The 14,503-nt window shown below is 56.6% G+C and overlaps 1 protein-coding gene and 1 long non-coding RNA gene across 4 annotated transcripts in view; both read right to left on the bottom strand.

Moving 5' to 3' along the window:
* Nucleotides 1-7,197: 7,197 nt before the first annotated feature.
* Nucleotides 7,198-9,071, bottom strand: LOC117096722. Its single transcript, XR_004442611.1, has 2 exons — nucleotides 8,236-9,071; nucleotides 7,198-8,108 (listed from the first exon to the last, which is right to left on the bottom strand). It is a non-coding gene; the product is annotated as an uncharacterized LOC117096722 (long non-coding RNA).
* An 871-nt stretch (nucleotides 9,072-9,942) lies between these two features.
* The window catches only part of CACNA1I (calcium voltage-gated channel subunit alpha1 I), a 134,972-nt gene continuing 130,411 nt past the window's right edge, over nucleotides 9,943-14,503 (bottom strand). For all 3 annotated transcript variants that reach the window (XM_033233891.1, XM_033233890.1, XM_033233892.1), the window contains one exon: nucleotides 9,943-13,977. In XM_033233891.1, the coding sequence (XP_033089782.1) occupies nucleotides 13,333-13,977 (645 nt within the window). In that variant the 3' untranslated portion in view covers nucleotides 9,943-13,332. The remainder of the gene's footprint in view (nucleotides 13,978-14,503) is intronic.

Raw genomic sequence — 14,503 nt, forward strand, 5'->3', positions numbered from 1 at the left:
CTGCCCCAAGGCTCTCAGTATGGCTCAAGGAAGATCTGGGTCCTCAGGAGTCTCAGTGCTTGTGGAGGTGATGGGGGAGGTGATGGGAGGTGATGGGGTGGTGATGGGAGAGATATTGGGGGAGGTGAAAGGGGAAGTGAAGGAGGAGGTGATGGGGAGTGATGGGGAGGTGATGGGGGAGGTGAAGGAGAAGGTGAAGGGGAGGTGATGGGGAGTGATGGGAGAGATGATGATGGGGAGGTGAAGGAGGAGGTGATGGGAGGTGAAGGGGAGGTAATGGGGAGTGATGGGGAGTGATGGGAGAGGTGATGAGGGGAGGTGAAGGAGAAGGTGAAGGGGAGGTAATGGGGAGTGATGGGGGAGGTGATGGGGAGTGATGGGAGAGGTGACGATGGGGAGGTGAAGGAGGAGGTGATTGCGAGGTGAAGGGGAGGTGATGGGGAATGATGGGAGAGGTGATGATGGGCAGGTGAAGGAAGAAGTGATGGGGAGGTGGAGGAGGTGATGAAGAGGTAAAGGAGGAGGTGATAGGGAGTGATGGGAGAGGTGATGAAGGAGAGGTGAAGGGGAGGTGATGGGGAGTGATGGGAGAGGTGATGAACAGGAGGTGAAGGGGAGGTGATGGGGAGTGATGGGGGAGGTGATGATGGGCAGGTGAAGGAGGAAGTGATGGGGAGGTGAAGGAGGAGGTGATGAGGAGGTAAAGGAGGAGGCGATAAGGAGTGATGGGAGAGGTGATGAAAGGGAGGAGAAGGGGAGGCGATGGGGAGTGATGGGGAGGTGATGGGGGAGGTAATGGGGAGGTGATGGGGGAGGTTTCCCCAACCTTCCATGCCACCCCGGGACATGGAGAACTCCTGGACAGCACCTGTTCAGTGTTTATCCACAATGACCGGGAGGTTCTCGAGAAAGAAAGTGCCACTCAGAAGCCTATATGCTCCTCCTCCCCTCCACGCCACACGCCACACGACACAAATCCCAGATGAAAGAGGAGGCCTGAGCTGGGGGCTGGGGTCATGCCCGGAGCCACCCATTGCCCCCATCGCTGCAGGAGGAGACCCCAGGGCCTGGGTGCAACCCACAGCCTCCCTGTCCACCTCTCGTGCTTCCTGCAGCCTGGGCCAGCCCTGTGACCCAATGAGGATCTATTTTAGTTGCTGCACTGCAGGGCAGAGAAAAATTGCTCCTCCTCTGCACCGTCCCCCTCCGGATACCCCATTTCAGAGCAGAGCCCCTGGGTTTTAGGATCAAATAGCAGTAGGAAGCCAAGAGCACGGCCCATCCATTAATCAGCTGTTAAGGACTCCCAGAAGCCCACAGACGTCTGTGAAGAGCGGTTTATTTTCCCTCACATCCTTAAAAGCCGTGGCTCCAGCCAGAAAGAGCATGGGCCTCAGAGTCCACCGGTCAGGGCTAGTCCTGGTGATGCCCTGTGGGTGGGGTCTCTGGAGAGGTTCCTTCACCTCCCCAAGCCTCCATTCCTCATTCACAGGAGCGGGAAGGAGAACACCATTTCAGCAGGCTGGCGTGCAGGTGAAGGGCCGTGAAGCCCAGGCACCCACCCCTGCACTCCGCCTCTCACGTCCCTCCACCCAGGCCCTGCCTCGGGCTCCTTCCTCCATCTTCACAGTGCCAGGCCCCCAGCCAGAGAGAAGATTTAAAGGAGAATCTGGCTTTGTCCCTGCCTGGAGAAGCTCATAGGGATACAGAACCTGTAACACCTAACACCATTCGGGAGTGCAAGGAGAGCAGGAGTGGCGGTCACAGAGGTGACCCCAGTGCCAGGAGCAGCATGGGCCAAGGCCCAGGGACAAGAGAGCCCTGTGCTATTCTCAGTTCTTTCCTCCATCGCTCCACTGTGCAGAGCGTGGAATCACAATGCGCATTACAAGGGCTGGGAGACTTAGGGAGACAGTTTCCCGAGCCCCGTGGATACTCTCAGAGATGGGCTCTGAGACTTTCCTTGCAGGTCAGGGCTGTGGGGACCTGAACCACCTCCTTCCTTGCAAAAGGACAGCCTGGAGTCACAGCCCAGGGCTGCTGCAAAGTGGTGCATCTTTTCACCAAGTCACTTCTGGATGTGACACAGACCAGACCTCATGAGTGAGGCCCCCAGAGAAACCTCCCAGCCAGGTGGCCGAGCCCCACACCCAGAGGAGGCCAGCCTCAAAGGGAAGACACAGCCAGGAGGGGACAGCGCCTGCCCTACCTCCGGCCACTGCACCTGCTGTGTGCACTGGTGCTACAGCACAGCCGGGCAGAGTGAACTGCTGTCACCTAACTTCACTCACATGGCAATTTGTATCTCTGAGATGCTGGGAAACTGAGGCACAGGTGGAAATGGCAACCCATAGGTTAACACAGCTCAATCCTTCAGAGCACCTGGACCTGGAGAAATCTCAGCTCTGCCACGTCCTTCTTGCATGACCTCTATGCAGTGAGTTCCCCATGCCTCAGTTTCCCCATCTGTAAATTAAGAACCATCACTGCTTCCTTGTGGGTGGCAATCAGGATGAAAGAATATATTAAGAAGCCTCGTCAGATGTAAGAAACCTTGATTAGAATTGCTACTCAGATCACAGAGCCATTTCATTATTCTTATTTTTGCCATTAAGCATGCTGTGAACATTTGTGAAATAAATGATTTTTCCTGTTGTTTTATGAAATGTTTAGACACATAACAAAGTTGAAAAAAAGTGCTTAGTGGGCCGGGCGCGGTGGCTCAAGCCTGTAATCCCAGCACTTTGGGAGGCCGAGACGGGCGGATCACAAGGTCAGGAGATCGAGACCATCCTGGCGAACACAGTGAAACCCGTCTCTACTAAAAAAATACAAAAACTAGCCGGCGAGGTGGCGGGCGCCTGTAGTCCCAGCCACTCGGGAGGCTGAGGCAGGAGAATGGCGGAAACCCGGGAGCGGAGCTTGCAGTGAGCTGAGATCCGGCCACTGCACTCCAGCCTGGGCGACAGAGCGAGACTCCGTCTCAAAAAAAAAAAAAAAAAAAAAAAAAAAAAAAAAAAAAAAGTGCTTAGTGGGCCGGGCGCAGTGGTTATGCCTGTAATCCAGCACTTTGGGAGGCCAACGTGGGCAGATCATGAGATCAGGAGATGGAAACCACCCTAACACGGTGAAATCCCACCTCTACTAAAAAAAAAAAAAAAAAAAAAAATTAGCCAGGCATGGTGGTGGGCGCCTGTGGTCCCAGCTACTCAGGAGGCTGAGAAAGGGGAATGATGTGAACCCAGGAGGCGGAGACTGCAGTGAGCCAAGAGAGTGCCACTGCACTCCAGCATGGGTGACAGAGTGAGACTCCATCTAAAAAAAAAAAAAAGAAAAAGTTGAGTGAACATTCTTATGCCCATCACTTTGAATTCCACCATTTATGTAGAATAATACTTGCTTTATCATATATCCATCCAACCATCCCGCTCTCCACTCAGCAATGCATCTTATTTTTCAATGTGTTTCAAAGAAAACTGAAGGCATCAGCACACTTCCTCCAAATGCTGCAGTGTTTATTATTTCTGATGTAACATTTACATACAAGGAAATTGCACATCTTGAAAGACATTTTCGGGATGTTGACAAATGCATACACCTGTGTAACCCAAACCCCATCAGAATGGACATCACTCACCATCATCCCAGCATGAAGCTTCCTTGTGCCTCTCCTCAGTTAACCCTGCCCCTACTCCCAGGAGGCAACCACCATCCTGAGGGCTTTTTCCCACCATAGATTGATTTTTCCTGTTCTAGAATTCCATATAATATAGGGCATGATTTCATAGCACAGTACGGAGTGTACTTGTATTAGTTTACGCCTGTGAAACAAATTACCCCAAATTCAGCAGCTTAAAACAACAACATTTATTATTTCACAGTTTCTGTGGCTGGGAACCAGGACGCAGCTTGACAGGAGCCTCTCTGGCATGGAGTCTCTCCGAGGCTGCCATCCACACGTGGGCTGGGGCTGGCTGGACGGAGGCTCTGTCCCTTGAGGGCTGTGGGCTGAGGGTCTCCACTCCTTCCTGGGTGTTGGCCAGAGGGAGGCATCTTTGGTTCCTCGGCTCATGGGCTTCTCCGAAGGGCAGCTCCCACATGGAGCAAGACGGGAGCCAGCGTCTTTCTGTCATCCACTCTCAGAGGCAGCACCCCACCACTTATGCCATATTCTACTCATTAGCAGGAAGTGAGGGACCAGGTCCTGCCCACACACCCAGGAGGGGTCATACCCAGGGTGGGGACAGAGCAACCACCACTGAGACCCATCTAAGCAGCCACCCCTTGCAGTTCTCTAGCTCGGGTGGAGTGCCTCTCACTTGGCATCTTCCTGAGACTCCCATGGCCCACCCATCACAGCTGGGAACGGCACTCCTGGTACTCCCTCCAAGTGCCCACCCGGCTGCAGGAGGGGGCCACAGGGACAGACCTGTACCCATGTCCCTCCGCGTGGCCACCTGGAAAGATGCCGCCTCCCCATGGTTGCTGGCGGCCTGCACCCTGACCTGCAGCCAATCAAAGCCCAGAGGTCCTGACTTTTGCCTCTCCCAGCCTCCCAGGAACATGTGCTTTGTGGGGACACCCCATGTTGAGAGCATGGGGTGCCCTGGGGAGCGGGGAGAAGCCCCTGAGCCCTGAGTTCAGCATCAGACCCAGTGCAGCACATGGTCCCTATCTGCCCAGGGAGGGAGATCCTAGGCTACAGTCACTCAGGGGCTGACAGTGGGACTGTAGCCCTGTCCTGAGTGCCCCCATCTTCACAGGGGATGCAGGAGGTGAGGACAGGACCAGGAATCTGGCTCTCCTCCCAGGATGGGCAAGCCCCTCCCTCTCAGAAAGGAAATGGACAGGAAATGGAAAGTGCACAGAGAGGCAGAGAGGAAGACAGAGAGAGGGAGCGAGACACAGAGACAGATGAAGGGATAAACACAATGAGATGAGAGACAGACAGAAAAAAGGAGGAAGAGACAGAGAGAGAGGAAGGGAGAGAGAAAGAGGAAGAGACGGAAAGATTGAGGGAGGGAAAGAGAGAGAGGAAAAAAGGGAGAGTGAGGATGAGGCAGACGAAGAGACAAAGCAAGAGGCAGAGACCGGAAGAGGCAGAGAACGAGACAAGGGGAGAGAGGTAGGGATGGGTGGGGACAGAGGCAGGGAAGGCTAAGGGCTGAGGACAGTGAAGGAAGAAGTCAGTGCCTACAGGAAGGAGTCCCTCCCCACTGCCTCCGGGCATCTCCGAGGAGGCACAGAAGCCTCTTCCTGGAGCTCAGGGCCAGCCCTGGAGATGAGGAGGGCCGGGGCCCCAGCCCGTGAGCTGTAGGCAGGGTGGTGGGAGCTGCATGTGGCCTGGCAGGTCCCTGTTCAGGAGGGGCCTGGGCCCCGTCCAGCTGGGGAGTGGGTGCAGCAGAGCTTTCAGCGGGGCAGGGCTCCTCCCAGCCCAGGAGCTCAGACAGACCCGGCCACCTCTCTGGCCCCCATCCATCAGCCCAGCTCTTTCTCAGGCCACCCCTCCAGGCTATGCCTCCTCACACTGTGCCAGGGCACTACACAGGGCACTACACTCTTGCCAGTGGCCCTGGCTTCTTCCAGACCACAAGTGGCCCAGGGAACCACTCTGCCCAGGCGGAGCCTCATGGCCACTCCTCTCGGGTGCCAGCCCCTCTCTCCTCCTCCTCGTTGCAAACTCCCTCCTCTCTTTTCTGCACTCTCCAAGTTCTCCTTTGGGCTTTTGGAAACAAAGGTCAGGATGGCTCGAGGACCACACAGCAAGAGTGTGCCAGAAAGAGAGGAGAGGGAGATGGAAAGAGGAAGAAATGGGAGACAAAACCCCACTGCACATCACCCTTCCAAGGGTCAATCCAGCCTCACAAATAATTGAATCGCCAAGGGGAATGGGGAGCCTGTCACCCTGGAGAAAAGCACGGCAGGTCCTCAGACACTTTAACCCAGAATCACCACCTGCCCCAGCCACGCCACCACTGGGGATGCACCCAACAGAGGTGAACGCAGGGACACAGGAGCCACTGGCACACCCAGGGTCACAGCAGCACTCCTTACAGTACCCGAAAGGCGGAAGCAACCAAGAGCCTCTCAACGGGTGGATCCAAACACAGCGCAGTCTAGACACGTGACGGGAATCCCACTGCGCCTGAAGAAGGAAGAAAAGTCTGACACGCACCACAGCATGCGTGAACCTCGAGGACCTTGAGCTAACTGAAATCAGCAGTCATAAAAGGACAAATACCGTGTGACCCCACTCATGCAGTTCCTGGCGTGGTCACACTCATGGAGACAGTGGCACGGTGGCTGCCAGGGTCTGGAGAATGGGAGTTCCTGTTTAATGTGTACCAAGGGTTTTGCTTTTGCAAGATGGAGAGTTCTGGTGATGGGCGGTGGTGACGGTCACACAACATTAGGAACATTCTTTTTTTTTTTTTTTAAACTTCTGGGATGCATGTGCAGAACGTGCAGGCTTGTTACATAGGTATACATGTGCCATGATGGTTTGCTGCACCCATCAACCCATCATCTAAGTTTTAAGCATTAGGTATTTGTCCTAATGTTCTCCCTCCACTTGGCCCCTACCCCCTTGACAGGCCCCAGTGTGTGATGTTCCCCTCCCTGTGTCCATGTGTTCTCATTGTTCAACTCCCACTTATGAGTGAGAACATGCAGTGTTTGGTTTTCTGTTCCTGTGTTAGTTTGCTGAGAATGATGATTTCCAGCTTCATCCATGTCCCTGGCAAAGGACATGAACTTATTATGTTTTATGGCTGCGTAGTATTCCATGGTGTATATGTGCCACATGTTCTTTATCCAGTCTATCATTGATGGGCATTTGGGTTGGTTCCAAGTCTTTGCTATTATAAATAGTGCTGCAATAAACATACGTGTGCATATGTCTTTATAGGAGAATGATTTATAATCCTTTGGGAATATACCCAGTAATGAGATTGCTGGGTCAAATGGTATTTCTGGTTCTAGATCCTTGAGGAATGGCCACACTGGATGCCACAATGGTTGAACTCACTGACACTCCCACCATCACTGTAAAAGCGTTCCTATTTCTGCACAGCCTCGCCAGCATCTGTTGTTTCCTGACTTTTTAACGATCACCATTCTGACTGGCATGAGATGGTGTCTCATTGAGGTTTTGATTTGCATTTCTTTAATGACCAGTGATGATTAATTTTTTTTTCATTTTTTTTGAGAAGTGTCTAGCAACATTCCTAATGCCACTGAACTCTACACTTAATAAGAGTTAAAATGGTAAATTTCACGTCATTTGTGTATACTTCACCACAGTTTCTTAAATGGCTAATTTTTTTCAGGGAGGAGCTCAGAGTCAGAGGGTGGGAACAGTCTGGAGTGACAGGGAAGTGTGTCGAGACAGTGACGCCTAAGTGGGGGCTTGAAGGGTGAAGAGCCCAGCAGAGGTGGGAGAAGGGCAGAGCAGGGCAGGTCAGCATGGCTATGGCTAGTCCATGAAGCCACACTGGACAGTGGGTGAGGACGGCAATGCCCAGAGCCCTGCAGGCATCAGGCAGGTCGCGGGAGCCATGGAACCACTGGGCTGAGCTGCAGAGGTGGCCCGCTGATGTCTCCCCTTCCCCAGGCTCCCAGTGAGAAGGGACTGTGGGGGCAAGGTTGGCGGGCGACCAAAAGCAGCATCCCAGGAGGACAGGGCAGGGGTGCCGGGCAGGCCATGGGGCAGGGGTGCCGGGCAGCGGTGCTGGGCAGGCCATGGGGCAGGGGTGCTGGGCAGGAGATCGGGCAGCGGTGCCAGGCAGGCCATGGGGCAGGGGTGCCGGGCAGGCCATCGGGCAGGGGTGCCAGGCAGGCCATCGGGCAGGGTATGGCCGCTCATGGCCCAGGGAAGTCACACCCCACTCTCTGACAGGTTTGCCGACTTCGCAAAGAAGAATAAGGACAGCCAGTTAAATAAGAATTTCAGATAAAGCAACAAATAACTTTTTAGTGTGAATATGTCCCAAATACTGCATGGGACCTGCTCACGCTGTAAACGTGTTCCTGGCGTGTCCGATGTTCTCATGTAGCCAGGTGCCCTGGGTCTCATCTGGACGCTGCCCTCTGAGGCTCCTGCCTCTCATCTGGAAAGGGGTGGTCACTGCCTTGACAAGGCTCTCCCCTCTGGTTCTTCAGGAATCCCCAGCCAGGCCTCCCGGACCACCCAGCCAGGAAGACCCCCACCCCCTGCCCCAGTCACGGTCACTCCACCGGCTCTGCTGCCTTCATGGCACTTGCAGGCTCTGAAATGGCCCAGCTGTGTGCCTGTCTGTCTGGGATCTTTCTCCCACTCTGAGGTGCGGGCTCCATGAGCACAGGGCCCCATCATCGCTGTGTCCCCAGCACCTAGCAGAGGCTGGGCGCGTGTGGGTGTGCAGCCACGATTTACTGAAGATGACACGGACGCCTCCCTGGAGGGGCAGCCTGAGGGGGAACAGGAAGATGAGGGTGAGTGGGGCGGGGCCCCGTGCACCTGCTATTTCTGCCCCACCAATCCCCTCCTGCTGATGACCGGCCCCCTTTCCTCTGAGGCTCAGGCTGGCCTCCACCCAGGGGACAAAGTGCCCCCACTCTGCCCAGATGGGGGCTGGCAAATCCGCACCAGCCCGGCCTGGCCCTACCCCCACCCCTCCCGACAGGACCAGCCTGGCGTCCACAGACTCCCATGGCAGCCCGTTACCATGGTGACAGCAATCCGAGGTCACCGCGCTAGAAACCAGAGGATGCCTCCCTCCTGGAACACCACAAGAGTTAGAATCTAATTTTCATTACAGCCATAATAGTGATTTTGCATAATCGTACATATATTAATACCTAACATGCCTGTGTTTATTTGGTTAAAATTCATGAATTCAGGTCTAAATAAAAAGTGCTGATGGCTGAAGTTTTTCATTCTCTTAAAATGTTCTTGGGTTATATATTTTTTTAAGCCAGTCTCTCTCCTTGGCAGCAACTTGCTTTTAATCCCATTATTAACGGGGAAGAGAGTGGAAAACAAATCAGGACTCTCCTCCCCAGGGGCCGTGCCTCTGGCTGTGGAGGTGACAAGCGGGTGCCCATCACCCCTGGCCTCTGCCTCGCTGTGTGGCCCAGACCACACCCTGCAGCCTCTCCAGGCCTGTTTCCTCAAGTGGAAAAATAAGAGAAGGCATTAGTTGGTCTTTGAAATCCCTTCTGCTTCCAAAACACAGCCACGGAGCTGACATTTGCTGAAGCTCAACCAGCACTGGGCTACGGGCGGGAGAAGTAAACACAGTCCCCGTCCTTGGGTCAGTGCAATCTGATGGAGACTCACTCAAGAAACAGACAGTGCAGGCCGGGTGCGGTGGCTCACGCCTGTAATCCCAGCACTTTGGGAGGCTGAGGCAAGTGGATCACCTGAGGTCAAGAGTTCGAGACCAGGCAATGTGGTGAAACCCTGTATCTACTAAAAATACAAACATTAGCCAGGCATGATAGCAGGCGCCCGTAATCCCAGCTACTCAGGAGGCTGACGCAGGAGAATCACTTGATCCTTGTAGTGAGCCAAGATCTTGCCATTGCACTCGAGCCTGGGCAACAGAGTGAGACTCCGTCTCAAAAAAAAAAAAAAAAGGAAAGAAAAAAGAAAAGAAAGAAAATGAAATAGACAGTGCCAAAGGATGAGTAGATTATTCTTCCCATGTGACCCTCTCACCCGGGTCTAGTACCTCAGCTACAGCAGCAGAGCGTGGGAACCAGGCCTGCCTCCTCCCCAGCTCCACAGGCCCCCACCCACCCAGCGGCCATGAGAGCACCCTGCCATGAGCATTGTTCTAGGTCCCCGATGCCCCAGGCCCCACACCTGAACATGGAGGAGGAGAACCACCACCCCTCCCTTGAGAGAAGCCTCAGCCTGACACCCACCCCACTGGGGAAAGAATAGCAGAGACACACGGAGAAATTCTTAAATAGGCTTCTGGGCTTTTATTCAAAACAACACTGGTGGTGGCTGCCGCTTGGTTTCTCTACACCCGGGCCATCTGGGCCAGCAGGTACCAGCGCCATCAGCAACTAGGAGGGAAGTTCACTCACACCATAGAAACTGTACAGCGACTGAGAGTGCTAGAGTCACGGTGGCGGCCCAGGCCGAGGGCTTCCTGGAGGAGGTGGCCTCTACCTCCTCAGTAGGCTGCAGCTTGGCCCAGGCTCTGCCAGGAACACTGATTATTGCACAAAGACAAAAAAGAGTATGTGTATCTGGGCTAAAGAGCAGCTCTTATGATCCCAAGCCCTTACACAACGCAGCAAAGGGGTCTGGGGTTGGCCCTGGAAGCAGAAGGCTCCGAGCTGAGGATTTGGGGGAAGACAGGCAGACGGGCTTTACACACTTTGTCCTCCTTTAAGGGGCTGCCTGGTACAGGAGAAGGTAGAGCAGGGGAGATGAAGAGGGTTTGGCCAGACTGGGCTGTCTCTGCACAGATGCCAAGGTGCCTGCCCATCACCACTCTATGGAGCAGCAGAGACAGCTCAGGGACCTGGGTCCCCACCTTCCCCACAGTCATGTGGGTTAGGGCAAATTTGTGCTTTTGTGATAGACACAGGCCTGAGGCCATGGCCCCAGACCACAGGGTTGAGGAGGAAGGAAGGGCCCTTTGCCCAACCCTCACCCATTCTGACTTGTGCTGGCCAGTAGATCACAGCTTCCCTGGTTCCCCATCTCTGTCACCCACAAGAACAAGGCCAAGTGTCTGAGATTGGCAGGTGGGGCTTCCAGGAGCCTGGGATCAGCCAGGCCATCTCCCACTGCTCCCTGCAAGGAGCTTCTCTGCCTCTGAGCTCAGCTCTCTCACCTTCTCCACACGCCCTGCTCTGTGGGCCCTGGAGCCTTCGCTCATGCCCATCCCTTTGCCTAGAACACCTGCCCCGAGGTGTCTGCTTGTTCCAGAGCCACATGGTTCAGGGCAAGGGGAGGTTTCACGTCATCCTGCCTAGGATGTGTTCCCTGCGCAGCTGCTCTGAACCCATGTAACAGCAGGAAAAGATGCTCAGCAGAGTCACAAGATGACCCAAGGCTGCTGGACCGGTGTCTGATCCTGTCCATTTGAAGCCCAACCTTCCACATGGTCTTCCCAGGTCACACAGCCCCTCTTCTCCAACACGCATGTCCCTCCAGCAACACACGGACTTGCAAAAAGTCAATGTCTGCCTCCCTCCAACTGCGAGTGCTCAGGGTCAGCCAGGAGCAGTTAAGCCTGCCCAGACACTTCTTCCCCAGACAACGTAGCTCGCTCCACATAAAACCACCTCCATGGAAAGGGAGGCAGGGCCGAGGCTCTCTGGAGGGGTCAGCATTGGGCTTGGACCCAGCCATCCCCACAGGTCTACCTGCCGCCCAGGGAGGACTGGGCAGTTCCTCCTGCCGCAGGCACCTTGCTCAGCATCACAGCCCTAGGGTGTGGAGTGGGGCCCTCCACACCACCCCAGCTTCTTTGCTGCTAGGGCCCTGAAGGATCCTGGGCTGGCCGCTTCCCCTCTCCGGGGCTCAGTTTCCCGGGTGGGCTTGACAACCCCTCCTGGACCACTCTCCCTCAGCCCAAAAGGTCTCTGCATGTGCCAAAGCACACATTGCCCATCACCTCCCCCAGGGTCCCTGTGCCAGCCTGGAAGACACCCAGAACCCCTCCAAGGGGCACCCCCACACCCTCACCAGCCTTGTCACAAGCTGAGTTCTTCCAAGTCAGAGTCTGGGAACAAGGACAATGCTGCCCCTCAGCAGGCCCCGGTGAAGCCCTCAGAGGGGGTCTTAGCAAAGGCAAGGGGGGGTCTTAACAAAGGCAAGGTTATTGCTGAAGCACAGCATCTCCAAACTCGTGGCCTCTGCAGCCTCTCCAGACCACTGCCACCAACATGCTCCCAACCTCCTTCTTCAAACTGACTTCATGAAAGTCACTCCCTTTTTAAAAAGTAGCCTTGACCTAAGCAAAATCTCCGTGAAATCACGGGTTCAACGTATTTTTTTTCTAATACATAGTGAAATAAATGCGTAACTCTTCAAATCAAACACCCCCATCTATAACCCGTTCGGGAAGCACTACTATAGTGACAGCTGACCTGCAGTTAGGGGCAGCGGGGAGGAGAGACGGGGCAGGGAGGAGAGACAGGGGCTGGCAGGTGGGGTTGGAGAATGTGGCCTCCAGGTGATGCAAAAGGCTGGGCATGGGGATGCGGCTGGACCAAGGGCCCAGGCAGGTGCCCCCACCCCTGCCTAGAATTCGGTCAGAGCTGCTTTGCCTTGAACCCACTGGGGCGGGGGCATAGTTGCTCAGAACGGGGACAGCACAGCGTACAGGGACAGCCACAGCACGGGGCCCATATTGGGGATGAAAGGCATAAGTGACTGAACAACTAACTGCCTGAGCCCAGGGGCACCTGCAGGGCAGCCAGAGCCAGCCAAGACCAGGCAGGTACCCTGGCTTCTCCAAGCGGCCTCCACTCCTGCTCCACCCAACCCCGCCCTCCTGGGGTGGAACCCACCCCATCAGAAGTACTCAGGAGCTGGGCCCTCCCCTGGGGCCAGAGCCCCAGCCCAGCCTTGGAGCTGCGCTCCACCCCCCACCACGGTCCTAGGGAAACACAGCTACTCACCCCTGATTTTTCTAAAGAAAGCCATCTAACCCGTGTACTAAGGGTATGTGTGTGCTCTGGGGTGTCTACAAAAGACTTCACAACAAGGAGACGGTCAATATGACAGGACAGACACCCCGACGCGGGGGAGCCACGTGGGATCTTAGCAGCGTTTCTTCTTTAAAAGAAAAAAAGAAAAAGAGAAAGAAAACACACCCTGAATTGCACCTCTTCTCCCGGGCCTGGTGCCCTCAGAGGCCTGAGGGTCCTCTCCAAGCTACTCTCAACCCGGGAGGAGACATCAAAAAACACAGCTGCGACGCCCGGCAGGACATGTGCCCCGGGGTGGGTCTGGCCTGAATTCCAGAGCGTCAGACAAAAGCCCCGTCCAGGCCCTGGCCCACCTCCCACCTTTAGCACTTTCTGGAAGTCATAAGCTCTCAGTAAAAAAAATAAATATATATATATATGTCTGTCTATGTGTGTGTGTGTGTGTATATGCATATATATATACATACATATGCACTGGAAGGGCCACCATGGGCCACGCAGGCCTGGCTAACCCAGACTCCGCTCAGCCCGGCTGACGGGCAACGGGCGCCTGTGCCCGGCGGGCCCTGCGCGATCCCAGGTGTGGACGAAGTATTGCTGTCTGCTCCTGGCTCCTGAGGTAAAAAAGGTGAGACGGGGCGGGCGGTGGGCGGCCGGGGGCCCCTGCGACCCTCATCTCTTCCTCTTGCTGGCGGCGTCTCCCGGCTCCAGCTCTCCGGGGAGCGGTTGCGGCGGGGGCGCCAAGGGGCCCAGGCCCATGGGCAGCGGCGCCCGGCCCAGGGGGTCCTTGCTGCGGTCCGCGGCCCACGAGGGGCTCCGGGCCAGGCCGTGGGCCAGGGCGGCGGCGCGGGGGCGGCCGGGGGCGGCCAGGCTGCTGGTGCTGCTGAACTTCCTGGCGGGCGTGAGGCCGGGGAGCGGCGGCGGGGGCGGCGGGCAGAAGAGGGAAGTGAGCGAGAGGCTGCTGAGGGTCTCCGAGTGCTCGCTGCCCGCGCCCCCGCCGCCCGCGCCGCCGCGGCCCTCCTCGTCCGAGGGGTCCATGGAGTCGTGGTAGGTGCAGCCCGGGCTGGTGGAGCCCCCGCTGCTGTGGCTGCGCTGATGCGCCCGCAGCCCCCGCAGGCTGAACAGACCCCGGCCCCGCAGGCTCAGGCGGCGGTGCGCAGCGGGGGACAGGCCGGCCCGGGGTCCCGGAGCAGGCGCGGGCGGCCCCAGGGCGCGCCGGGGGCTGTCACTCAGGGTCAGGCTGTCCTCCAGCGTGGTCTGCAGGCTGCCCGCGGAGCTGCTGGGGCTGGCGTCCAGCGAAGTGTCGCTCCCGGTGGCCTGGGGGGAGGTGGGAGCGGTGGAGGCCGCCTGTGTTTGCCCCCACCCCAGCAACCTGGACGCCTCCCTCCCCGGCACAGCAGGCAGCCCCCATCCAAGGAGCTCCCTTCGGAGCAGGGATTCTCCCCTCTGCATGTCCAGCTTAGGCGGCAGTCACCACAGGGCCTGCACCTGCCCCAGAGGTCCCCTGAAAGGAGCTAGCACCCGCCTCAAACCCAGGTCAGACCCGGCCCTGCCCTTCACAGAAGGCTCCAGGCTCACTCCAAGGGGAAGCCCTGGGCCCACCGCCCTCCCCCAGGGCACGTGGCACCCCCACCACAGCCCCCATGGTCCTGACGCGGCCCCTGCCCTGGCTGCTCTCACTGGTTCCGGTCCCTCCCACTTGCTCCGGCCCCTGGCCCCCACCTCCCGGCCCCAGGGCCCCCCACCTCCCAGCCCCCACCTCCAGCCCCTCCCCAGGAGCTGTTCTCCCTGCCTGTCCACCATGGAGTAGACTTTACTCGGCAGACATTTATTTTGGTTATCA

The sequence above is a fragment of the Trachypithecus francoisi genome, unplaced genomic scaffold (assembly GCF_009764315.1).
Source record: "Trachypithecus francoisi isolate TF-2019V2 unplaced genomic scaffold, Tfra_2.0 Lachesis_group14, whole genome shotgun sequence".
Lineage (NCBI taxonomy): Eukaryota > Metazoa > Chordata > Mammalia > Primates > Cercopithecidae > Trachypithecus > Trachypithecus francoisi.